Source organism: Bactrocera neohumeralis, chromosome 6 (assembly GCF_024586455.1).
Source record: "Bactrocera neohumeralis isolate Rockhampton chromosome 6, APGP_CSIRO_Bneo_wtdbg2-racon-allhic-juicebox.fasta_v2, whole genome shotgun sequence".
In the NCBI taxonomy this organism is placed as follows: Eukaryota; Metazoa; Arthropoda; class Insecta; order Diptera; family Tephritidae; genus Bactrocera; species Bactrocera neohumeralis.
Window position 1 is genome coordinate 9104031 of NC_065923.1, and position 27151 is coordinate 9131181.

At 39.0% G+C, this 27151-nt stretch overlaps 2 protein-coding genes across 3 annotated transcripts in view; both read right to left on the bottom strand.

Moving 5' to 3' along the window:
- Positions 1-480: 480 nt before the first annotated feature.
- Positions 481-3371, bottom strand: LOC126763565 (facilitated trehalose transporter Tret1-like). The gene is made up of 3 exons (XM_050481197.1): positions 3115-3371; positions 1729-1901; positions 481-1668 (listed from the first exon to the last, which is right to left on the bottom strand). The coding sequence occupies exons 1-3, from the start codon at positions 3272-3274 to the stop codon at positions 541-543; spliced, it is 1461 nt and encodes a 486-aa protein (XP_050337154.1). The 5' UTR covers positions 3275-3371; the 3' UTR covers positions 481-540.
- A 3366-nt stretch (positions 3372-6737) lies between these two features.
- The window catches only part of LOC126763567 (uncharacterized), a 181348-nt gene continuing 160934 nt past the window's right edge, over positions 6738-27151 (bottom strand). The window contains exons 4-8 of one of the 2 annotated variants that reach the window (XM_050481200.1): positions 25945-26155; positions 23573-23710; positions 13797-13924; positions 11584-11752; positions 6738-10505 (exon numbers count right to left, since the gene is read on the bottom strand). In XM_050481200.1, coding sequence (XP_050337157.1) covers positions 9946-10505; positions 11584-11752; positions 13797-13924; positions 23573-23710; positions 25945-26155 — 1206 coding nt within the window. In that variant the 3' untranslated portion in view covers positions 6738-9945. The remainder of the gene's footprint in view (positions 10506-11583; positions 11753-13796; positions 13925-23572; positions 23711-25944; positions 26156-27151) is intronic. The other variant, XM_050481199.1, reaches the window with a different exon arrangement.

Sequence of the window (27151 nt, forward strand, 5' to 3'; positions counted from 1 at the left end):
GGCTGCTCTGTATGTATAGCTATATACATACATGATGGAAAGTTTAGGTTTGTGTCTTTTTTGTGAAGCTTTTAAATGGCTTGCAACCTTTCCCGAAAGATGTCGCCCAACAAACTTGTGCTTGACGGTTTATTTTAAACTCATCCCCGCAGTCGAACCAGAGAACATTCATTAACATTCTGTGATATAAATATATACATACATATATGTAGCTAAATGACTTTTTAAGCTTATATGTACAGTATATATAAATTATTGATATTAAAAATGGCACAAGACTTGAGTAATTTTAGCGGGTTTCGTGACTTCTGCCTTTGTGGAAATACCATCATGAATGACATTCGGTTATTGGACTCTTTAACTAAAGTTATGCTTGAATGTGTGTTAAAATGACTTCGTACGATCGAATCTAACCAAAAAAAAGAATTGAATATCTTACTATTTCCATGATTTTTTAATCACTCATGTTGAAAAAAAAACTTAAAAAAAAATCACAAAGTACTTTATTCATAATGAAATAATATCGTGTTTGAATGACATTCATCGGGTTAAAATGCTTCTGAATTTACTTTGAGCTTCTAGCAAAGAAACTTGCTTGGTCTCTGGTAGACAGAACAAGCTTAAAAAGGAGAACGCCAAATAGAAGACACCAAATGTAATAAAATATGCGGCCAAACTGTCTTTGTCTGGCGTACAAACGCCGATAATAAGTAACACGAGCATCTCCACGATGAAGGATAGAGCAATGTAGTAGGTTTTCAAGTGCAGCGGAAATGCTTCCGTCAAATAGGCTGAGGACGCGCTGTTGACGAAGCTCACCAAAAGCCCCAGCACAAAGAGCATATACAGCACAGATCCCATTTTCGACGGAATGAAATAGTTGACCAAGTCATTGTAAATGGCGCCAATGGCGATCGCCAAGGCACCGCTAAAAAGTGCGCCGATAAGTAGCATCAACTTGCGGCCAACTGAGTCCAGGCAGAAGGCTGCTATGTAGGTGCCTAGCCACAAACACAACCCGTATATTATCCAAGGCCAAGTGACGAATTGTTCTGCATATACTGTAGACGACCATAAAAGTGCTACCGCAATGGCTGGCGAGAATGACAGAGCAACCAGGCCGCGGAGTAAGCAAAGCTTAACTAGTGCTGGTATACATTTATCGCCATTCGGGTCGCTGGCTTCAATGTAGCGCCTGTGCTCCTCCAAGCGCTGATATGTCTCCTGGGTTACCACGAACGGTTGCTGCAGACGTCGCAGGCAATCGATAGCCTCATGCTCATTACTAAGCATCAAATGATGAACGGGTGATTCCACTACAAAGAAGTATGACATAAGAAACGCTAGTACGGCATAGATGATAACGATGGTGCCGTGTAGCTGAGTGGTTCCAAAGGAGTTGTTTGAAGTTGATGCGTTATAACTGAATGAGGACGCGAATACAATTTGGAGGCATATTCCGAGCGTTATACTGCCTGATATGAGGATTCCGGCGCCCAAGCCGCGCTGTCCACTGTTTACCTCTTCGCCAATCAGCACAATCATAGGCACGAACACGAGCCCCACAGCGAAGCCATTTAAATAACGTGCGACTGCAATGCCGCCGTATTTATCAGCCAATGCCACGAAGAATACACCTCCGAGCAGAATCAGAAACGCCGAGAATATCTGAAATGTAAAACATACAAAGTCAAAATATTCGATTACTTTCGTTTGTGTTGACCTTACATAAATGAGTTTCTTTGATACGCGGTTGGTGATGAATGCTGAGACTGCAGCTCCGATAATTGCGGCGAGATACCAACATATCATGATGTGGGTATTTGTTTTGAAATCCTGCACATTGTCAAAGCCACAGCTCCAAGCGATATTCATGCCGCCCGAAACCAAAACGAACAGAGCTGAAAATGTACGAGACTGGAGTATGTATACCGGTGCACAAGAATGAAAGAAGAGCAAATAAGTCATTTTATCTCAAATGAGCTTTGAAGAAGGTATTAAACCGAAGGCATTATGTTTATGGATCCTTAGTGGTTTTTTAATAAACTATAAATATTGCTTAACAAATAACTCTTTCCTAAAATAATCGAGCCAAACATTTTACAGCGTCTCCAAATGCTATTATTTTGATTTTCCTATCGGTTTCGAGATATCGTCAGTATCAAGAATCTACATATCTTCGCCTTATCTGGTAGAAACAAAAATTATTTCAAAAAAGAACAAGAGTAACCTCTCCTTACCTCTCTTACTTATTACCCGTGAAATGTTTAAAAAGATTTGGCAAAATCGTGTTTACAGTATTGCCAAAGTTTTCGGTCAAATTATAAATGTAAAACAAAGTAAACAATTTGAAAATTGTTTTTGTTTATTTTTTCTCACACCTTATCGCAACTGAGGTGATTTGATGAATATAGTAGGTAGCTTTGAATTTAGCATTAGTCACCAACGCCAATAAGATAAGCGGGTACAGCTGGTTTTGTTCTTTCCAGCTGAGAGGTAAGTGGTATTCTTAATATACTCGTAACTTTAAGAATTGTTGTGCGTGTTTACTTTCATGCAACCACAAGCGTTCATATGAAACGAATGTCTCTAAAAAATATTATAAAGACATTGATTTTGTTTAAAAAAATGTGAAAATTATTCAAATTTGTTTTCTACGTTCTAAAAATGGTCCAAACAGTCCCTTAAATAATATAAATTCCCTTTCTTAGTTTTCTGCAAATGATATTCTTCGCTTTCACGTTCAACGTAATGGACAACTTTAATATCAAACAGTTGATCACAGGCATTTGGCGCGATGACCTTCAAGCATTCCAACTCCATAAAAATGCTGACAGAGTTTTTTCGACGAAAGCAACCGACAATACAGCGTCAAAGGCAACAACACCAGCCTTGACGAATAGTGGGAAAATCAACAATTCGGAGAAAATTCCCCTTTTTACTTTACTTTTCTTTAGAATGTACTAACGACTTTGCATTTCGTTTCTGCTTAGGTATAAATGCTCGCAGACTTATGGATCCCGTTTTTTCACTCAGAATTAGAGAAGCCTTCGAAGTGAATTGTCGAAGACGAATTTTCGTTTCTATCAACACCTAATACTGAAAAGTATTTACCTGCTCCGGCGGAGTTCATTTGCGGCTTATTGGCTCGGTTGCGTGCGAACCAACCTGTTGCTGCGAAAGACGCTTCTGAGGGAGTGGTCTGAGTTCCTATTGTGCCATAGGTTGGCTGTCCAGTCGCCTGGACAGGCGGATATGCGCCACGGTTTTCCATATTCGCTAAAAGCTTATTGTCGTTCAGTTAAAAATAAACGGATTAACAGGTAATTGTTTGCCAACCGCTTTCTCGTTTAGTCGCGCACATACTGAATTCTCGATATGGGCGATCAGTACGTGCATACCGGCTCTGTGGAGTCTCTGCTTGCATGTTTAGGGTATGTGTGCGTTATAGCTAGCGTGATTGAGTGATATCAGCTGATATATACTCATATACTGTCCATCACTGCAATAATTTTTATGCATTTTTGTTGTAAATTAATCTCCCCAACATGCCTACTTATCACACTTTCGTGGATCGCAACGAACATACGAGAGTGCAATATACTAAGTACAATGCTCGCACAAAGAAAGAGTTTTATTGTAAGCGGTTTAGCGAATGGTGAGAGTCGTGTGAGAGACGTTCGTCAAACTGGAGTGCAATATTTCTATATCACTTTTAATAACTGGATTTTCATCTACACACATTCGTACAAATATAAAATGCTGATATGAGACTCTCTAAAAAATTCATCGATTTTTATTTATGACTAACTCTGCAAATTGGCAACGACATTCACATTCACATTCATGCTGATAAATGTAAATATATATAGCTTTGAGTGTAAAGAGTATAGTATAGAGAGAGTTGAGTATATGATTACTTACGTTACTGATACTGATTTTTTTTTCAAATGATGATAACTGTAAATAAAGTAAAATATCCCTTATGTGGCCAATATTATCGTTTAGTATCTAATTGTTTCCATTATGACATTACAGTAAACACTAAGAAAGGAATAACCGATTGAAGAGAGTATTGGATTAGAGGATACAAAAAATTATATAAAAACAAGTAGGGAAGGGCTAAGTTCGGTTGCAACTGAACATTTTATACTCTTGCAACTTGCAGCAATAAAAACCACCGTAAGGTGTAAAAAGTTAACTTGACATATAATATAATATATAATTCATACAGTGACCGACATAAAGGAGTAAAGTCAGCCGGATGTTCGAAAATCCTGATAACAGTTATATAGGGGTAGGCCAAGTTTCCTCCGAATTTTAATTATTTTAGACACATAGATACACTATTATGTGTAATTTTCATTGAGATAATTCAAATATTATTCGGCCGCGCTTCAAAAAAAATAACCCTGGTCGGTCCAACACTGGGGTGTATAAAATTCTTTTCGCGTAGAACTCCTTTTTGCGCATTAAATCGCCCGGAAGTTCACAAATCTGTATATTAGATATATGCGGGCTCAAAGAAATATTGACCCGATTCAATCAATTTTTGTATATCCCATACATTGACCGATAGTTTTGGCCAAAAGTCAATTATAGATACTGGGGTCCATATATACGGTACCCAGGGGCTTGAAAAATTTTTTATCATAAGGCGACATACCATAAATGATATACAAGGTGCGTTCCAAAGTAAACAGGACTTAAAAAAAAAACAAAACAAATGGTTTTTCAGCAAAATCAATTTATTTTATTCAAAATAGCCTCCTTCTGCTTCAATACAGTTTTCTGCACCGTCCAAAAGCATGTCGAACGAGTGTTTTAGCTTGTTGGCCGGTGCAATCCTTTTGAATGGCCTCTACGTCTGCATAAGGCTTTCCTTTCGTGGGTAAATGCATTTTTCCGAAAAGAAAGAAGTTGCACGGTGCCATATCAGCTGAACACGGGGAGTGTTTAATGGTTAAAATGTGATTTTTGGTCAAATAATCGTCCTTAGAATCTTGGATTCTGAGCAATTTTTGGTCGTCAGACAATTTTTGCGGAACACACCTTTCGTAAGCCCAAATGTTCGGTCAAAATGCGATAAATTGATGTTTTGGAGATGTTCAATTCCATTTCCCTGTATTTCAATGATGATTTCGGCTGATTTTTGATGAATTCACGCATAGTTTCGATGGAATTTCCGGTGATCACGGATTTTGATTGGCACACATGTTGATCGTCATTTATGTCCTCGCGACCACTTTGAAAACGTTAAAACCACTCGTGAACTCTGCTACGAGATATGCAATCCTCGCCATAAGCTTCAATCAATTTAAATGTGTCGGTAAAAGTTTTACCAATTTTAAAACAAAATTTAATGTTGGCTCCTTGTTCAAAGCTCATTCTCGCACCGATAACACAAACATACTGACACTTAAAACGCAATAACTTTACTTCCAATCGAAGAAATGTCATGAAATTCTCACTGGATCGATAAAAATAGCCAATTTTAATGCACAAGTCGACATATAGATAGCGCCATCAGGGGGCGCTAGATTCAAAAAGTCCTGTTTACTTTTGAGTCCACCTTGTATTAATGAAAAATTGTATCCCGTTATACCAATAGCTGCTTAATTTGTGTAGTGGAAAGTGAGTCTAAAATTTTGCTATTTGGGAAGTAAACGTGATTGGAGTCCGATTTTGCTCATTTTCACACAGTGACGCAAGAATGTGAGAAAAATGGTCAGGGTCACAAGATTAGTGTTTTCGCCAAAAGGTGGGCGCCTGACACTTCCGTTGTTTTTACACAGACTTCCATAAAGCCCTCTAATACCATCTCGAAGATATAATTGAATATTATTTCCGCTATGCAAATTTGGTTGTTCTGACTTTAGTGGCTTAGGTGATATGTACATTAAACTTATTAGAGGGCGGGAACACTTTTTCAAAGTTTTTATGTAATACTAAATTAAGACTTGAATAATTAGACGAGAAATGACAACCCTCTTGGATTGCAGTTACTTCGCGCGCTACATTTGAATGTTGCTCTTGTCAAAGAGTCCGATTTCAACCAAATTGATTTGCGAGGTTAATGAAATATCGTTCTGAAATTCGGAAAGAATTACTTTCTAATAACAGCGTATCGCCTTGCCTTTAATGGATGAAATCAGGGTGGTATTTTTCCTACTTTAATATAAAGATTTATCAGCACCTGAAGGTGTTTCCCAGGCTTTGCAAATTGCAAGAGCATAAATTATTCGGTTGTGCCCGTTCTTAGTCCTTCCTTTCTGTTTTTTTTGTTTCTTTTTTGTATAAGACCATTTTTGTGGAGCAGTAAATTTACTATGAAACTTCCGATTTAAATGACGTTTTCCTTGAGTTATAAAATTAAGAATAATAATAAGAAAAAAAATTGACTCTAAATAGTAAAACTTCAACCGTTAATAATTTGAAACTGCTTAGACAGAAAAATCGACGAGATTTTTTTGTAAAGCATTCAATTTCTTACTAAATTCAGAAAACCAAATATTTTTTAAAATAGTTGGAAGCGAGATTTGAAATTAATTTTCTGGCAGTAATAAGAAAAAATTTGAAAACTGAAAGCGGGGGACAATTCCGTTACAATAGGTAGTTCCAAGTTGGAGTAACTTCCATAGAGGTGTTTAAGAACCTGTTTTAAGACTACCAAACGGATGAAATATATTGGTTTTTGTTTTTTTTTGTTGAGCCACCCTTATACATATACAAGTAAATTGTAGAATTTCTCATTTTTATTGATTAATTTTTATTTGAATTCATCATTGCAGTATCTCTTACGGTCTATTCTTAAAACTATGAGACATTTACAGTTAGGTTGTTATATTTCGTTTATTACAATAATGTAGTGAATCTATTATTACTTAACATATACATACATATAAACAGTTCTCCTATACGCCATTCACAAGCATATATTTGCAAGTGAACATGTCTGACTCTTAAATTACAAATCCAGGTCTTAAGTAATAAGTTTTACACCATGTCCTTCTTTTCAATATAGTAGCTTAACTTTAATTTACCCATATCCTTATAGGTATTTACAGTTAAATACATATACATATATTTGCTTATGTTAAGAAAAAAATTCTGTTTCTGAGTAATACTTTTATATACAGATCCTGCTCAGTGGAGAATACAACTATTTATTAGACTCTAGGAGGATAGTGGCATACTACATGTATAAAAACACTTACAAATATATTTAACCACACTACAATGGATATATGATAACTAGCTTTCAACAGGTTAACGGATTGTATTCATAACATTTTTCAATAAAAATATTTTGTTTTTGAAAACTTACATAAATGCACTTAAAGATAACTGTAAACTTGTCGCTGTAATGAAATGTATTCGGTTGACAAACTCTCATCATTTTCTTAGTTTCTAACATCATGTACCGTTAGTAAACATTGTACAAATATATGTATATTGTTGTAAAATATTCCATTTGTTTATCTGGTTCAAAAATGTACTGATGGCAGAAGAAGATAAGAAGATTACTGAGAGGACATTTAAGCCAATGTTGGAAAAGGAATAAGCATGTTAATTGTAAAAATTATACAACAACAAAACTGCTTTAATGACTTTCATAACCAACCCTCACGACTACAGCTGTCTCAATTACAACGGGTTTCTCCCTTTATGATCTTTTCACCGAGCATACCGAACACTTCGCTATCGTCAAAGGAACCAGAGGTCCACATCAATGACGAGACCACAACAACTAGGTGAACTACCAAGAAGAGAATGTTAATTTCTTACAAGAAAAGAACGAAAACAAAATTTATGACAGGAGAAAACAATTAACATCGGTTGCACCGAAGCTAGAACACCCTTCTCAATAAATATGTTCTCTTACAAGAACTCGATTCCGATCGATAAGTCTCTAAGCTATAACAACCCTATCAGAACGATTTCTTTGGAGATTGCGTTCTTATTTTTTCTTGGCGTAGACACCGCTTACGTGATTATAGCCGAGTTAACAATAGCGTGCCAGTCGATCTTCCTTTTTGGCGCCAATTGGAGATTCCAACCTGGTCTTTCCTACGGAGTGGAAGTCTTCCTCTTTCTCTGCTTCCCTCGGCGGGTTCTGCGTCGAACACTTTTAGAGCTTGAGCGTTTTTGTCAATTCGGACGACATGACCTATCCAGCGTAGCCGCTGTCCCTTAATTCCCCAAACTAAGTCAATGTCGCCATATAACTCGGACGTCTCATCGCTCCATCGAATGCGATATTCGCCGTTGCCAATGCGCAAAGGACCATAAATCTTCTTTAGAACATTTTCTCGCAAACTCGTAACGTCGACTCATCAGCTGTTGTCATCGTCCATGCCTCTGTGCCATATTGCAGGACGGGGATGATGAGTGACTTATAGAGTTTGGTCTTTGTTCGTCGAGAGAAGACTTTACTACTCAATAGCCCTCTCAGTCCGAAGTAGCATCTGTTTGTAAGAGTCATTTTACGTTGGATTTCGTTGTTTTTGGTGTTAATGCTGGTTCCAAGATAGAGGAAATTATCTACGACTTATGACTGTCATCAGTAACGTGGGAGCCAAATACCGAGTGGGACGACTGTTTGTTTGATGACAGGAGATATTTCGTCTGGCCATCGTTCACTAGCAGATTCATTTGCTTTGCTGCCTTAACCAGTCTGGAGAAAACAGAAATAACTGGGCGGTTGTTAAGGCCAATGATGTTAATGTCATCGACGAAGATTGTCTCTTCTCTTTTTTGATCTGTAGCCCATTATTTTCTCCTGGAGTACATTGAAGAAGTCGCACGATAGGGAGTCGCCTTGTCGGAAACCTCGTTTGGTAATCTTGACAGAGCTTTTGGTATTGCTCAACGTCGGTTTAAACAGCCGTATTAGATTTATTATTATTTGGATTGCATTATTGCCTTATATAATGAGCCATACCGACATAATTCCGATTGCTCAGTTTGTATGGCAGCTATATTCTATAGTAGTCTGATATCGGGCATTCCGACAAGTGAGCAGCTTCTTGCTTCAAAAACTAAGGGACTAGTTCGTATATTTACAGACTGACTGACATTTACTACATATACATTTTATTAGGTCTCCGATGATTCCTTCTGGTTGTTACAAACTTGGTGGCAAACTTAATGTGCTCTGTTCAGGTAAAAAAGAATAGACTAAAAATTAGTAGGGTGGCGAGGCATGGTGAATCCTTAAAGAGGTTGTTACGAGTTCAAAAACCAAAAATAGAGCCACATTAAGTGATCCCCGTTATGAAAAAAAACTAAAATTATTATAATTTTGATTTATGGTTTCTTAAATGTGAATCATTGCATCTTCGGAAGAGCTCGGCCTTCTTACAACCATGAAATCGTACAAATATATACATACTTACAAGCAACATACGGAAATATATGTACACATTTATCGCTAGTTACTGCTTACTTCGCAACAAATTATAAATAGTTCTCATTTTGTTTTATACAGATTTAGTTAGATGCTTATTTAAAGGTATTTTATACCTTTCAGAACATTTTTAGTTTGATAACTTTTAATTAAACTATTTCATTACTGGCATTACATCCTAATTACCGCCCGACGTTCGGCTGCTTATTCAAATGCTTATGTTTTATGTTTAGTTTTTGTTTTTGTTTACTTTGAGCTTGGCTAATTCTACTACATAGATAAAATATACGCACATGCGCATACATACATACTTCGTAATTAGCCGACCAAAGTTTTATAAATTTCACTACTTGAACTGTTTAGAGTACTTGTGGCCGCATTCGCCCAGTCACCATTGCCGTCACGCCAACACGGATACATATGAATGGCTGAGGCTCACGCAGGCCGCTAGTGCCTTCCGCCAGCCGACTGCGTCCAACTCACCCGCTCTAGCGTTTGTGGCGTGCGGTGCCTCGACGCCCCTGTCGATTAGTTCATCACCGCGCAGTGGATGACGTTTTCGCAAGGGCGTCAAAGTTCACTGCCTGCGCCGTGCTTTGCCGTTGCAATTGGTCTGGTTGTCGGTGGCCAACGCAGGCGGGGCCGCGCTGCGTCAGTTGTTCGGTGGAAGGTGCGGCTATGCTGTCAACGATTGTCACATTGTTGCAACGCAACAACGCCAACGCAAACAGTGCAAGAATGCTGCTGCCAATTTGTGAGTGCTGATACTGTTGTTGTTGGTGCTGTTGTCGATGTCGTGGCTGTGGCCTTTGTTGTTGCTGGAGTGGCAGATGCTGAGCGCTGCTATGCGCACGAGTGGATGTGCGGCTGGGGTTGGGGCCACGGCGTGGGTTCAGCGCTGCTGCACGCGGACGTTGTTTGCTTTGATCGTTGTTGTTGTGTTGGGTTATATGGCCGGCATTCTTGCAGAGAAATGTGTATATTTGCAATAGAACGAAGGCGCCGACTAAAGCGCTGATTAGCTTGTTCGGCTGGGCGGCGGCGCTGTGTCGAGCTGTGGGCGCCGAGTTGGTTTGCATCGCCTCTGGTCGCTCACCTGAAAGAACATAAAATCAGTTAGACGTCTGGCAAATGAAATCAAAGTAGAGTATAGGATAACCTGGTAAAACAATACTTTTTTTTTCTAATTTGGACACGCGACTCCACATTAGCGCGAATGGTTGATAAACTGTTCTCTTCGTAGGAGTAAACAATTCAAGAATCTTCCACGCTGAAACGACACAAGGATTGAGCTAAGCAGGGGCTTAAGTTAAGCCGAGTCTGTCGCCTCTTTGTATACACAATCACATCTTTACTTATATAAATGCGTACAGCTTGAAGCTAACGGGCTTTGAAGGATGTTAAACGAAACATCAGGCATAATACTCGCATTAACGACGGTAAGCATGTAGAGTAGTAAAGGGGTACGCTCAGTCGGAATATGTGCGCAAATGTGCACACTAATCTGGGAATTATCTGTTAGCTCTTTTATAAATCTTCCAAATTTAGAATTGATTTCGAAGTTAGAAACGATTTAAGAAAATTCGTGCCTTAGTTCGCTTTAACCTCACTTTTAGGCGATGTTGAAGATATAACTTGCAAAATAATAATAATAATTGAAATAATAATAAGTACTATGGTATTACAGGAAGATCAGAAACTATATGATAGAAGAGACTGTAGGAACATGATCGGAATACTAACTGGTCACTCTCTGGTGGCGACACACGTCCGCAATATGAGGCTGACATATCGAGAAGGCTACAGGAAATGCTCAGAGCAGGGCATCAGGGAAACAATGGAGCCTCTGTTGTGCACTTGTCCCGCATTGGCAAGAATACGCTGCAATCATCTGGGTTCCCTACGGTATGATACACTGGAAAAGAAATCGATACTGAGGCCGTAGAGGCTGTTAAAATTCGCATCAAGCTACGGCATCTTAAAGGATGACTACTCCTCTTGGACCTAGGAAGTGAACTTCATTTAGTATCGCAAAGGACTAAACTGATCTATACGAACTTATTGGCCTACCAGATTAACCTAACCTAGACTAACCAAATACATCATTTAATCATGGATTAATATTTATTTATTCATAGACATTTTTTTACATCTTCACCGTATTGTGTACATACCCTGTAACACGTGGACCCGCAAGCTCGTTATCTCGGTGTTCGATGGGTAGCAAGAATATTTGCCTGAATCTAGTAGATCGGCATCACTGATTAGTAGAATCGATTTCGTTTCCTCAGATTTGATCGTTTTGAATTTTATGCGACCTCCAGACGTCTCTTCCGATAGCACCTGTAAAAGATAAAAGGAAGCATAAATAATAAAAATAAATATGACTTTTTTCAATAACAAATCGTTTTTCCACGAATATGTATATGCTCCATACAATATACATATACATATAAATAACTATATTTTTGCTTTGCATTGACACCAGCGTAACCATAAATGCATTTATGTAAATTTGTAAATGTGCAAATCGGTTAGTGAGCTCGCTTTGTCGTGAAAATGAGAAATTCAATTTTTGCATATAAAATTAGCATTCCTTTCCTCTCGCAAAAACATTATCAATACCGTTCGGAAGTACTTCAGCACCTCTACATTCGCTTCCGCATTCTTGCAAGTCTCTTTCTTTCACTCCCTTCATACGCTTATCCGCGCACAGAAGCCTCATTTCCATAGTGGGAGTTTCTTTTACTTACAAAAATACAGTTATTAGAAATCCATTCCAAGCACAACTCGCTGCCCAAGTTTTTTCGCCCAACCACTTCTAGGTGTTTTTTTACTAACTGAAAATGGTCTTTCAAACTGTGTGGGAACATTTCGTTTCGCTTTTCCATGATACATTTGGATGATAACCATGCCTATTCCCTATAAGGAAAAAGTTATAGCTACGAAGCGTGATGAATGTCAAAATAATGATATAAGAAAGTAACGGGAATTAAATATGATCTCATGTGTATCTGTTGTAAAATTCGACCAGGGGTTAGGTCCCGCTAAACAGATGTTATATGTCAGAATCACCGATTTGAACTGCATTCGTCTTGTAAGATTTACGCTATTTTCTCTTCACGTAGATTCAAGGGTGAAATTGGACCACGTTTTCCTTTAGACCACAAATATTTGACCTTATACAGCACATATTGGTCCTATTCTTCTGCAAGTTCGTACAAAATTTCGACGTATTCGAACTGAGCCCATCCCTCTTGTCTTCGTTTACTTTCGAGATTTTTCTTTTCAATACCTCGTTGTGTATGTTTTATTTCAATTCTCGCCTTTGGTTTAGTCAGCACAACAAACGCGATAGGATCTGCTTTTAAAGTAGATTTCCTTGATGCTCCCGCAAAGCACTTGCACCCCTTGCAAGTTTTGGTGCTGCTTCATGTTTTCCATTGCATGTGGCAATTGCAAGTGGCACGCTCGTTAAATCTGAGGCACGCTCCAGGCGTGCAACGTTCATGTCCTGAGCATGCAGGCGTCGCCGCGTATCAATTGCCACGCTGCCACTAATACAATTTTAAACGAAAATCACCGCCAGCTCTCAGGCGACGATTTTCCTGCATTCTTCGCACACGGAAGTGGGCGTTCGTTGAACGAAATATACAAACACACACCGGCTTCGATGGCAACTGAAGAGTTCGACGGGCACCGTCTGTGCACATTGCATGCTCCTGTCCGCTTCGACGATAACAAATGAACTGGTTATGTGTGTGTGTGATGTTCGATAAAGTATTGCCGCGATAAAAGTTCTTAAAACTGGTTACATGTTTGTTCCCACGCAGCCGAGCATGCGCTGCGCCGCGCCGCTCCGCTCCGCTAGGTTCGTAGGGTTTTATTTTAGCGCTCCGCCGGCAGTGCGGTACTTGAACTCGATAATTTATTGGAGAAATTTTTTTGGTAGCGTGCCAACATGAAAACTATGCGTTCGATGTGAGTGAGTGAGCGAAGGGGTGTGTGTGAACAGGCACCGATTCACCACTTTTGGCAAATATTTTGTGTCGAACATAAGACCCCGTCGAATAGTGAGCGTTAAGTAAATATGCGGCAATATGCTTCGCCTTGTCTTGGCTGTGAAGCTCTTTAATTAACTCCGCTGAGTTCGCCATCCGTGAGGTTCATTTGGCTGGTGCAACGTTTTAAGTGCACATGCAAGGCTCACATGTAGCCAATAAATTTTGCAATTTTGTAGTTCTTTAATTATGTATTCTTTCATTGTTTAAGCATCCTTTTTAGAGTAGAAATTACAAAAGCTGCAGATAGTCTTCAATTTATGAAATTTCTCCTGTCTGTTTATTAAAAGACAGTTTTATATATAATATATATGCAACGTGCTTACCTTGTCTTGATGATACCAAAAGATGTGCGTCGGTGGCTCGGGGCTGAACTTTATTACACAAGTCAGGTTGATTGTGCTGCCTTTATCCACGTACAGGTCGGGACCACCCAGTATGCTTGCCGTTGGCACTGTTAACGGTCGGGAGGGAGGCGAGCGGGCAGGCGTCATACCATAAAGAGAAAGACAAATTAATATTCGAGTTAGTGATTATTGTGCATTCATGCAAAACACAGGTAGTTTAGTATGTAACGTAGTACTTATAGGCAGCAAGCACTATTTCCGGTTGTATGCCTCGGCACTACAACAGATAAATTCCATTTGGTCTAATAGCTGTACAGTTGCAGCAGCAGCGCCTATTGCCTAGTTTAGTAGAGCAACAACAATTGGCGGATGTTTAGTAAGAGCTCCAACACAACAATAACAACAGTAATAATAATAACAACAGTAATAATAATAACAACAACAGGAGAGTTTCGATTATTCCTTTAACTGACATAAAGCGCATTACTATTGGAGCCGAGCGAGCAGCATATGTTTCTGGTATTTTATGAAGACATGTGTCTGCCGCTTTCATGCTCTTACTTGTGCATTTAGGGAAAAGCTTTAGTGAAGTTATTGTTAGCTGATATTATGGGGGATTTCGCATGCAGTTATTTCACTTAATTTAGCAGCTTTTACTTGTTAATATGTGTGTATAAACTTCCAACTCCGCTTGTGCTGCGGAGCGATGGACATTTAAGGTTTCTCAAATTTACTTTCTTTCTGATTTCTACTACTTTTTACATACTACTTGTAAAAATTTTTGTTGTTACTAAATTTTTTTTTCACTTTTGTGTAATACAGAAGTTGTACTTTTGGAATGGGAATCAGGCAGAGCAAATTATTTTACTATTTCTAAAGTCCACTTCGATGAGTATAAATTCATTTTTATGCTTCAAGACCAAGTTTGGAACTAGGGCAAATATAAATTATTTGGCTTCAATATAAAATGTATCCTGCAACCTAACACTATATTTAACTCTGGTTTAAATATAACCACGACACTTTTATCTTAAAGCAAGAAGGATTCTACAGAACCCGCTAAGAAAGTCCTAAAACAAAGCTGCGAATAAGAAATCATGACAGTCACTATTATTATGGCAGCTGGTGTTTGTCAAATCAATGATCGACTGTAACCCAGCGTAATTATTAACTGTTTTATTCACATAACTTTGATAGCCAATATCGTAAAGTTAGCATTTCATCTGATATTTTACTATGCCACCAAAACATAGTCTTCGTTTAGTACTGATTTTATGTTTGCACATAGCCACATCTGACACATAAACGTTTTACTGCCAAATTTGATGCTTCACCAGTGATTAAGTCGGACAAGTAGATGCCCTGTACTCTATATTCTTACACTCAAACTGTTTGGCAAAATCAAAACTGAGCTGTTTATGTGTACAAATAATGGATTTTTCAAAAAAGTAGACCGATGCGTACAGCAAACGGCGCCATATTTTTTTTCCTCTCTTTTAACATTTCTCTTCAGAAAAGTTTACAATTTCATCATGGAAAGATATGCGATCCAACAAAGAGTCGAAATTATTAAAATTTACTATCGAAATTCGACCCAAATCAGTCTCACACGTCGATCTCAAGCGTTGAACATCTCTGTTTCTCTGTTGTGGCGAATTTTGTGAAAAGATCTTGACCTACATTCTTACATGATCAAATATACGCAAGAACTAAAACCGCTTAAGCACCAGAATCATCGTTTTCTTCGAAAAATCATCTTGAGCGATGAGGCTCATTTCTGGCTGAATGGCTTTGTCTATAAGCAAAATATGCCTTATCGGTAAGGCAGCAATCCTCACGTACTCCATGAGTCACCATTGCATCCCGAAAAAATTACGGCTTGGTGCGGTTTATAGACCGGCGGCGTCATTGGACCGTACTTCTTCCATGATGATCAAGACCGGCACGTTACTGTGAATGGGAATAGCTATCGCGTAATGATAACCGAATATTTTTGGCCCCAATTGAATGATATGCATTTGGACAATACGTGGTTCCGATCAATCGATTTATTGAAGTTCTGTAAACGTGTTATCTCACGAAATGGTCTGGTCAATTGGTCGCCTAGGTCGTGTGATTTGATGCCGTTAGACTATTTCCTATGGGGCTACGTCAAGTCTATAGTCTGTGCCAACAAGCCAGTGACGATTAATGAACTTCGTACGAATATTGAACGTGAAATTGTAACAGTATCGGCCGATTTATGATTGAAAACCGTCGAAAATTGGGTTTAGCGTCTGGACTTTTTCGTTTGTAAAAGAAATCGAATTCCATACATAATGGCATTTACTTTCAGAGGAATAAAGAATTTCACTGATATTCCAAACTGTTTTTGTTTTATTTAAACTTTTAAACACTTTTGTTGCGCTCTTATTGAAAAACCCGTTATAAGGAAATACTCGTAATCGCTGATTCCTACTAAAATTAAAAAATCAATTGAAATAAATCCACTTACGTGCCTTCCACAAAGAACTAAATATTCATTCACCTATTCTTGTTTATTAAAGGCACTTATTTGCAGACACTTGCAGACCAATTTGCTGGATATCATTTCGAATGACCACACCCACAGTTTAATAACAATTCGATCATGTATATTTAACGTGCGTTTCCCACCATTATCTATAACTATTATTATTATTATAGCAAACGCATAATTTGTTGACCTAACAGACAGCTTTACGCTTGCTGATATCGACTTAATTAACCTGATATAATTTAATAACATACATTTTATTATACTTAAAAAGCCCCACAAATACCTGCGACCAGCACTGCGGGACTTTGGTTGTGGAGCATTGAAAATTTTGTTGTCTAGAAAACTGTTTCCTACAAAGCAATGCGCAAGCAATATGTTTGTATACTTTTGTGTGTGCCATCGCAAGTAGCCACGTCGTATACGCAACTTTATTTATGTTGCCTGCAAGAGGGCGTTTCTCGATATCTCCTCTGCAACACGGGCTGTTTAATGCTGCAATAGCAATTTTATTTCATTGTTTACACACTCGCTCCAAGCAGTATTTATAGGCAGTTCGTTTTCAGCATTCCTCTTGGCTTCCCTAAACTTTGGTAAAGATATAGGAATACCCGACAGCCACAGATACCGACTGTTGAGCGACGTGACTTGTCGCTGGCTGACGACACCTCACGGACATGAGAGTGGTGGCATGGTCTGGTTGTCGTGGATGATCAGCTGCTGATTACTTCGAAATGCATTTGTGTGGTAAATGCAAATAAAATGCGAAACCGTTATTTGTTTGACTTTGTATTCCGGCTTAATTGTTACTTGCTGTATCAGGGGTTGCCTGTTTTCACAAAACTCCAAAAGCATGTGTGCATTTGGCAAGGTCTTCTGCACATTTCCGGCGTGTATCAAAAACTTGATCAACTTTTACAGGACAATAAGTGCACGAAATCAAAATAACAATGTTGTTAACTGGGAAAAGGTTGAAAAACAAAGGCAGAACAACAAAATCGGCGATAAAACGCAGCAGCGTTGGCATTGCCACTTGCGAACCGTAACTGCTCAGCGACGGCGGCCGTAAAAAACTTGTAAAATTGTAGTAACTTTTTGCCAACTGCCAACTGCCAGCTGCGGGGCGGCGCACCGTTGCCAACAAAACAACAGAGCAAAGCGAATACGCCTCAGGTTTGACTCGGCTCTGCACAATTTGCAAACAGTGCGCGAAATGCCTGGTTCGGCTGTGTGCTTTATAATTTTCTGCCAGCCACAATAAACACCACCTACAGTGCGGTTGTGCGAAAGGGGCGGGGCGGCTCTGCTGTTATCAAAATGTTTAAATGCTTGTGAACGCACTTTGGCCCAAGGCAACGCTTAAGTTGGTGATATGTGCGCCCAGATACTCGTGTACATACAATAGGAAGCATAGTACATCGCACACTCATGCTCTGCAAGGCATAGTTGGTGTTATCACTGGCCTTGTTTGTGGCACGTTATCTAAACGAGCTCCACCGATTTTGTTGGCATTTACATTTGCCATGTGAGAAACTTTTTGCGCCGTTCGCTTGCACGCCTTTTCCACTTCCCGTTGGATGGCCAGTTTAACGGTGTTCATTTAAGGTGCCGTGAAAAACGCGGCAATTTTGAAGGCAAACCAAATCTCATGGTGACCTTGACTGCACTTTTAAGGAGCGTGAGAGTGCAGGGAATACTGCGCGAGAGTTTTTTCTTGATTCGGCAGTTATTTGCATGAACCCAAATATTCTAGAGGCAAATGTTTGTTAGCAGTCTTTGTTAGTGTCTTGATTGTTTCAAATTGTGTCTTAAGTATTACGTCACCTAAAATGCAAAACAACGTATCATGAAAAAATCGAAACTGAGTTTTTTTATTGCTTACTATTCATTACGCATGTAGCATAAAATCTTTAGCTTTTGTTCTCAGATATAACCTATATATAACCAATATATAACCAATATATAACCAACATATAACCAAAATATAACCATTTTATAACCGAAACTCAACTTTTCTTTCAATATGAGTGGCTTTTATTATAACGTTCTTCCTTCGCCTGCAAACTTATGAAAAGTGATGTTATGTTATTTTGCCTTTTAGGTGACGATATGTATCAACTTTTGGTTAGATATTTACATAGTTTTTGAGACTGTAAATCAACCGTAGTTTTTTGGATTTTATTCAAATGATTCTAAAATATTGACTTAGCTAAAATATAGCCATAAGTAATTGCTCCTTCTAGCAAGTAATTGTGCGTTTATCTATAATTAATGCTTAACGGCAGCAATATTGTCGTGTAGTCGTGAAGAACTGAAAAGCCGAACGAAGATCAGAATCAGTCGGTAAACATATAATCTAGCCCACACTCCATTGTTACAGTTACAGTGTTCAGTTACATAATTTTTGAAATAATCAATAATTTTCTCCCGAAAAGCGCTGAATATTTGATGCTAAGCTCCTCTCGAATTCATTACGTCCTTACTTCTTTAAATTTATGTGCTGACAGTTTTTGGTCATTAAAATCTCATTATCTGCGCTTGTTATTGTTTTGAAATGTACGTGTGTGAATATATATACGTATATATATATGATAGAGCGTGTATTACATGAAAAGTGTGGATTAAATACATTAAGTTGCAAGAGTATATCTGAAGCGTGAAAAGTATGAGAGTACTGCAGCTGGAGAGCACTTCGCTCCTTTTGCTGAGCAGCTTGGCCATTTCATTACAAATTAATGTGAATTTGCATGTGATTCGGATTGATAACGGAAGCGGTTGTGCCGCCGTTCACACTTCACTGATGTTGCAACAAATTTTGTACAGGATCAAGGCGGTTTTATGCAGTCGACAACACAGTATTATGTATGATTGCAATTGTCTGCCGATTACTCATACTCGACGTACGCCTCGCTGCACAGCTCGCACAGCGCTATGTAGCTGGCAGTCGCCCATGCACCGAGTGCATTGTACCCAGTGGGGCTCTTTCCGTGGGGAATCGGCATAATTAGATGTTAATTTGTTGCCGACTAAGCATTTGCCCACACACATACACACACTTGCACGAGGATTCTCTCAGCAGCACATCCGTTGCAGCTGCCGTGACAATCACTCGCAGCAACGAGCGGCGCACAACAACACCAAACAACAAAAACGCAGCAGCTGTTCGGCGGCACATGTTCGTCCTCATAATTAATTTCTGCTTAACAAGTGGCAGCGGCAGCGCCGGCAGAGCTGCTCAGCATATCAGTTTCAAACTTTGTCCTGCAAGTGACTGCATCTAATGCTGCATTTAAGCGAGTGGCATGAAAATAAGCACTATTTTGCGTCGTTATTAGTTTCCAACGTTTTGTTTAATTTGATTACAAGTGTAAAAAGTTTTAATTCGGTTTTCACAGTGCTCGAACACAGTGAGTGAATAATTTAATTGAAATTGTACAATCCATTTTTTATTGGCTGGCTAATTATAATGCTATAACGGTAATTACGACGAAGTTGAATTAACAGTTGTTAACTGATGTCATCGGAAGTGTTGAGTGTGGGCAAGTACGGCATAATTACAGTTACATTTCTATTGGCAAATACTGCCATTGCTCGCAGCTTATCTCCAGCAAGCACAGTTATCAAAGGTTATGCGGCATCAAATGACTTTTACTCATAAATTCGGCTCACTCATTCGAGAAAACTTCGCCTAAACACTAAGGAAATGACAAGTGCCTTTGCCTAACTGAGCTCATATACAAATATCCGTCAGAATTACTGTAATCAAATCTCTTGCAAATGTAAACTTGGAAAGACAAATAATAAGCGACTCTGTTGACTTTCGTGCAACTTGTTAAAGCGCTTAGCATTGTCAAAATTGCCAACTTATGTCGAGCAGTTGCTTACTTACACACATGGCTGCTGAGCAATGACTTCCGTTACTCAACAATGCATTATAATTGTAATGAAAATTTCCTCCTTCAGCTGAAGCTATAAATTTAAATAATTATTAATTACATTGTCGCAGGCAAAAGTGGCAGCTTGGTTTCAAGTAGAGAGTGTGCGGAGGTTGAATCGCCTAGATGTGCCATACAGACATTTAGACGATTGTGTAACTAAGTAGTTGTGGAATTGTACATCCCTTGGAAGACGGACCTTCTGAAGGGTGCTCCATTTGAAGGTTCCTTACTTTTTTAAAGGAAAAGCACAGAAACTTCAAATTTAATGGGGAATGTTTATTATCATTCGAAAGAACATTCTTTGGCATTAACTTTTTGAAGATTATCTCTTTCAAATGTAGGCCGCAGCTCCGTCTCAGATGGGCCATGCGTTGGGTCCAATTTTGGATGACTCGTTCGAGCATTTCGACTGGTAAATGGTGAATGAAGACCTGCATCGAAGCGGGATTTTCCGCATAGGCTTTAGTCTTTACATATTTTCACAGGAAAAAATCTAACGCAACATCGACCGCTACAAAACCTGAAATTATTTGTTTACCGAAGTGTTCTCTCAATAAATCCTTCAATTGATGGAATATGTGGGAAGTGTTTCAATTTCAGGCATCAAATAGTCGGTTATCGTGGGACGATAACGGTCGCCATTGAGAGTTACGTTGTTACCGGAATAATTTTTGAAGAAATATGGACCGATGATTCCACTGGCCCACTAACCACACCAAAACGTTGTTTTTTCAGCATGAAATGTCAGCCCCTAAATCTCTTCAGCCTGCTTTTTGGCCCTAATGTGCCAATTTTGCTTTTTTATTGACCCATTGAGACGGAAATGGGTCTCATCGCTGAACAAAATTTGGCTCGAAAACGTCGGGTCTTCTTGGAACTTTTCAAGAGCCCATAGAACGAAGCGATGTCGCTTGAGAAGTTCGAAAGGCTTCAATTTAAGATCTCGACGTATATTGCTCCAATCCGTTCAATACTTCAGTCCGAGGAACAAGGAAAAAGGCGTTCTGGATCACCCATTTATTACATATACGACATGATTTCGGCATTCGTATCTTTTATGCAAATGTGTGTGTTTAAATATGTCTGCTCCTTCGAACTGAAAAACTCGTATGTTAATGTTCGTGTGTATGTGTTTGCTTTCAATATAATTAGAACTACAAATAAGCACTAGCAGTTTTGCTACTTCGCTTTTGTTGGCGTTGCAAATAAAACGGGAAAATCTAGTCATCTGTGTGCTGACGCGGGAGTGTTTGTGTGTGTCTGTGTGCAATATGGCAGTTCTACAGTTTCACAACTTTAAGTATGACTGCAAATTCAAGCAATGGCGTGCAAGCATACTCACACAGACACACCCAGCGGACGTAGAGCAGCATCTAATTCGGCTGGAACCGGGACTAATGCATATAGAGGGCAAGCCGTGGAAGAACTCTATACAGTACAACTTCTATTTGCCGGTACTTAAACCAAATTTCAGGAAGTTCAAACAGATCAAACATTTCATCTTCAAAGGCTCTGTCGAGAAGGAGTTTGCAAATGGAAAACAAATTGTTGTAATGTTTTCATAAAATAATTATAATTTATTGCACTGGTGATCGAATTTTGAGCTCATATGAGCTTTTAGAGAAAGTATTGACCATAAACGAACAACTTTGTCGCTGAATAAAGTTCAAAAGGGTAGAAAACCAAGTCCGAGCAATATGGCATTGTGGTAACTGCTTGCCGTTGCAGGCAGGTTCAAGAAAAACATCATTGGAATTTTTTGAAAGCATATTAGTTGGAGCGGTTTGAAATTTTCAAATTGTGTCGCTTGGTCGATACATATCGTCACCTAAAATGCAAAATAATGTAACATAACTTAGCATAAGTTTACAGGCAAAAGAAAGGATATAACAGAAACCACTCAAATCGAAAAAAATTGAGTTTTGGTTACAGAATGGTTATATACTAGTTATGTATTGGTTATATCTGAAAGCTGGAGCTGAAACCACTCATATTGAAACATATTGCAAAAAATTTGAGTTTTGGTTACATATTGGTTATATTTTGGTTATACATAGGTTATATATTGGTTATATCTGAAAGCGGAAGCTGAATTATGGTACATATGTATATGGGTATGTATATATAATATGATGTAGAGAATCATATGCAACAAAAAACTCAATTTCGAGTTTTTCAACGTTGTTTTGCTTTTTATGTGACGATATGTAAATATTTCTATTTCTTACTATACTCATTTAGTTAAAGAGTTCGAGGGTTTCAATACAGCAGCTCGATAAGTTCTCATGTTAGCACCAATAAAACTGGTCTGAATCAATTTGGCTTCATTTAATTCGTACATTTATTCTAAAATAAATTATATTATCATTATTAAACCAACAAAATTTTTTAAAATTTTAATTAAAAAAAATTTATAAATTCCGGATGTAGACCTACCCTAAAGAAGCTTCTCGACGCAACTGTGCTTAGTGCACATACTTGAGGAGTATTTACACAAGAGTGACTCAAACACTCCGAACCCATTGACGCCGGAGCGACTGCACAAGCTGCAGTGCCGGGAAGCTCCACTCAAATTGAAGATAAGTCAACAAATGCCGCCAGTGCTCCACAAACACACTCCTAAGCACGGATGTTTGCACAAGTGCTCAAATATATGTGTGCGTGTGTGTGTGGTGGCAAATGCAGACACACACACATACACAGCATTTATGAATCTGTGTTTATGCGCAGCAGCAAATATTATTTCGTTAATGTTCAGGGAAGCCATAAGCATAAACATATCAAAGCAGCGCTCTGTGCTGCAACTTCAATCAACTTCAACCAAGTCAAAGTAAACAGGCAGCAACAAGCTTTCGGCTACATCAGCTGCAGTGTCTTCGTTTCGGCTCTTCGTAGCTAGTTAGGGAAATGTGTTGGTAATATATATTAGCGTAATTTGTGCATTAGTTGCGGCAACAGCTGTGCGCCGACGGCGCTCGATTGCAGCGTGCAACATGCTACACGCCACACGTCGCACGCGCTCTAATCTTAGCGTTGATCGACATGTGTTGCAAGCACTCATATGCGGCGGCGACCCACATTCGCTCAGGGCGCGCTCACACTGAAGCAAGGCCAAATTCTTATATAAATTTCAGCTGCAGGCAGTTAAGCGGAATTGGTGCGCGGCGCTCGAGCAGTTAGTTTCGCCTTTTTGGCGTTGAATGGCTAATAATTCTAAGGGTGTTAGCGAGCGCAGGTGCAGCTGCTCTCAACCCACGACGCTAGTACACATGTTGTGTGGGTATGCATGCAGGAGTACCAACCGGCCACTGTTTGTATGTGCCCGAACATGCCCGCAAACTCGTCGTCGCTGGACTGGTAAATACGATCGGAACTTATGTAAAACGCATCGTCGCTGTAGTACTGCTGCAGCAGGCTGCTCGTCTCGTCGTCAATGGTGTCTAAATAAAAACAAAACAGAACAAAATAAACAAAAAAAGTCGTGCATAAAGTGAGTGCTCAGTAATGGTTATGATGATGGCGATGATGATGGTGATGAGGAAACTGTGTTGATGGCTGTGCCGTGAGTGCTTTCATGGCAACATATGTGGAAATTTCGACTAGAAATTGCCAGCTAAAGTACGAAAATATTTCATGGTTTGCGCAAATAAACAATAAATAAAAGTAATGTTGCTTATGAATTATGAAAATGAAGGATAAGCAAGAATTCTTATATGTGTGTCTTTCCAATAACGTTTAGCTGAACAAGTTTTGTTTATTAACCGATTGAGTTTGCAAATTCTGCCATGGGTTTCAGCATATGCGATCTCCACGCGGTCCAAAGCGTTCAACATCCTGCTCTCATGTGTGTACTTCCTTTCAAATTTTCGTTCAAATTTCGTTCTTGTGCAAATTGCGCTTCCGTGCTGCCATAAAAGTGTTAATGGCGAAGTTGCTTGTAACTCTGATTCACAGACTGACTGCAGTTGCCATAACCGTTGCTGCTCATGTGGAGCATGATCAACATTGTTGCACATACGCATGCAAATACTAATAACTATGGGAAAAACTTTAATTTAGTCGTCGCCTTAGCAGCGCTCCTTGATTGCAGCATAAACAGCATAAACGCTGTACGAGCAGTAATCAAACTTCACACAGCTTCGCCAGCTTGAAAGCAGCGAGCGTAAAAAGTCAGCTATATGAATTCTAGCGATTCACACACACACACTGCGGCACTTGTCATTGTATTGTGACTTCAACATTTCCAAGTGGTTTTCACTTGTAACTTTATGCAAAACACGCGTGGTGCTCATTACAATAACAAAGACCGGGCACGCTAAGTATATAAATATTATTTATGCGACGGCCCACATAAAGTGTGTTTTTCGAGTTTGCATGTGTGTGTTTTTGTGCTCATGTGTTTGTGTGAGTGTGTGCGTGCGTATAAGAGCCTTAGTTGGCAACGAAACTCAGCTTCATTTCCAACTTTTGCTTGTTTTGCGTCACAATTATTACTTTTTATTTTTATTTTTGTTTTTGTTTTTGCTCTGTGCTGCAGTTGGTCTTTTGCAACTTCATCCATCCCACTGATGATGCTATTGTTGAAAAATGTTCGCTGTTCTACGTGCACTCGTGTGCGAGCATTTAAATATGTATATTTTGTTTATTTTATTTACAGCTGCTGCTACAGTCGAGCGCAATTTTCATTGTAAATTTTGTTGAAATGTAATTTTATTTACATTGTTGTTGCATGCGCCGTGCGATGCGGGGGCGAAGTCGTCATCTTGTGTTCACAACGCTTTTTATGGTTGTCGCCTCATTAACCTGGAAATAAAAGTTACTCATACGCCACGGTGTTTCGTTGCAGAAAATGCGGTCGTCAAAAGTTTGGCTCGAAGTGCTTGCTGCTTGCTGCATACAAATACAAACAGAAATACAAGTGTGTTGTTTAAAGCGCGATAACTACAAATGTAATATATTTCAAGAGGTACACGATCCTTTGGGCCCACCCACAGCAAGTTGCGGCGACTTGTTTCGTTCACACTCCGTCCTTCGAAAACTCAAAATGGACGAAAAAAGTATGAATTCGTAGTTGCAGCATTCGCGCACGATTTTATTAATTCACAAATTCAACTGTTTAACAAAAGCACACGAATATAAGTCGGCGCAGGATCGATTTTTTATGGCACGTTGCGTCTATGTTTGCTAGGAGTGCTACTGTCTCCATATTGAGTTAAGCCTATATGTAGCACATGCTGATATTTGTTGTTGCGTAATTAGTTCATATGCGCGCAGAGAATTCACAATGTTTATCATATAAATTTGTTTTTGTTTGCCGTATAATTATTGGCGGCTTTAATGCGGTTCATTTAACATAATTGTCCATTATGGTTTCATTCAAAGAGCATATTTTTATTGGCTCTATTAGCCATGGGATTACATTAACGTTTCATAATGTGTATCACACATAAGTTGGTTTTTTTTTAAATATAAAACGCAATTGCTTTTATCATTGCATATGGTGGCGGTGCCGCAGAGTGTGAGCAGAGCTCGATTTTTAAAATCGCTACAATAAATTTATACTCTTTCACATATGTATATACATACATATAGTATATAATATAAATGTATAAATGTGCGCATTCGCTACTCATATATATGGAATAAGTTCAAGCGCCATTTTATTGCCACTTACCCACAATGTTTAAGTTAACTGAAAAGCTGCGCACCGGTTGGGTCGATATTTGGCACTCGTAGACGCCGGCATCGCGCTGCTGTGCCCATTTTATTTGCAGAGTCCATTCGTCGATATCACGATGGTAGGAAGTTTGAAACCGCTGATCTGTTGTGTATGTGTAGGTGCCCACGGTGAGGATGTGCAGGTCGCGGTGGCGTATCCAGGCAACCTGAAATTGAATGCGAAACAAAGCATTGGCATGAGGACACTTGGAAAAGCCTGAGGTAAAAATGTAACAATTGATCAAAGTACGCACTCATTTGTCTCACTTAAAAAAAAAAATTGTTGCCCCAAATATTCGTTAAAATTCAACACTCTAATCGTTTTACTGTGTTTATCTGCCCCAGAGTAAACAATCTCTCTGTCAATTAATTTGCATAAAAATAAAAAGTGTAATCTGCAGGTAACTAATTACATAGAGTAATCAGAAGTACTCATTGCCAAATTAGTTTCTCTCTTTCTCTCTCTACCATACGGGAAAATTGAATTTCACATACATTTTGTTAAACAATTTGCAGCAAAAATGTAGAACACTTTCATTGCCAACAACTCAACGCCTGTGTGGCAACCTACATTCAAGTTGAGGTTACGAAAACCGCATTTCTTAGAGTGCAAGCTTATGTAATGCTTCTCACATGAGATTTAAAGCACACACACTGATATCATTTAACGTAGATTAATGCAGTAAAATTCATTTTCTTACTAACAGTACTTTACCTACATGTCTATGTGTGCCATTGTAACACTAGGGCAACACTAGGTTGTTACTAGTTTGCAGGGAATCTTAGCGGGAAATATTTACCCTATCAGCCACTTCTCGAACGGTGGTGCTTTGATTTTTCAACGCTGTTCCCCAACTTTATGGCAAGAACGACCCTTACTGCATGTGTTTTCAACCTTCCACAGTTCTTGCTAGGTGGTTCATATCCCATGGCACTGTATGGAATACGTCATGAGTGACAGAGTTTTGTTAAGGGCTTACATGGGCTTACGCGTTTCAAAAAATCGATTTTTTTTATTATCTTATTAAATTCTAAAACACCTCTTGAATATTGCCCAAAATTTTCAAGTTGATCCGTGTAATAGTTTCGGAGATACAGTCTTGAGTGCTTGTGCGCTCGAGGCTACCCAGGCTAAGTGCGCCGTCTTTAGACGCGTTTTTCTC

Excerpts from the sequence above, each read along its gene's own strand:
- LOC126763565 (XM_050481197.1), bottom strand. The coding sequence starts at position 3,274 with ATGGAAAACCGTGGCGCATATCCGCCTGTCCAGGCGACTGGACAGCCA. Across the intron at positions 1,902-3,114 it reads AATGAACTCCGCCGGAGCAG|CTCTGTTCGTTTTGGTTTCG; the intron begins GTAAATACTTTT and ends GTACATTTTCAG. Across the intron at positions 1,669-1,728 it reads TATCAAAGAAACTCATTTAT|ATATTCTCGGCGTTTCTGAT; the intron begins GTAAGGTCAACA and ends TTTACATTTCAG.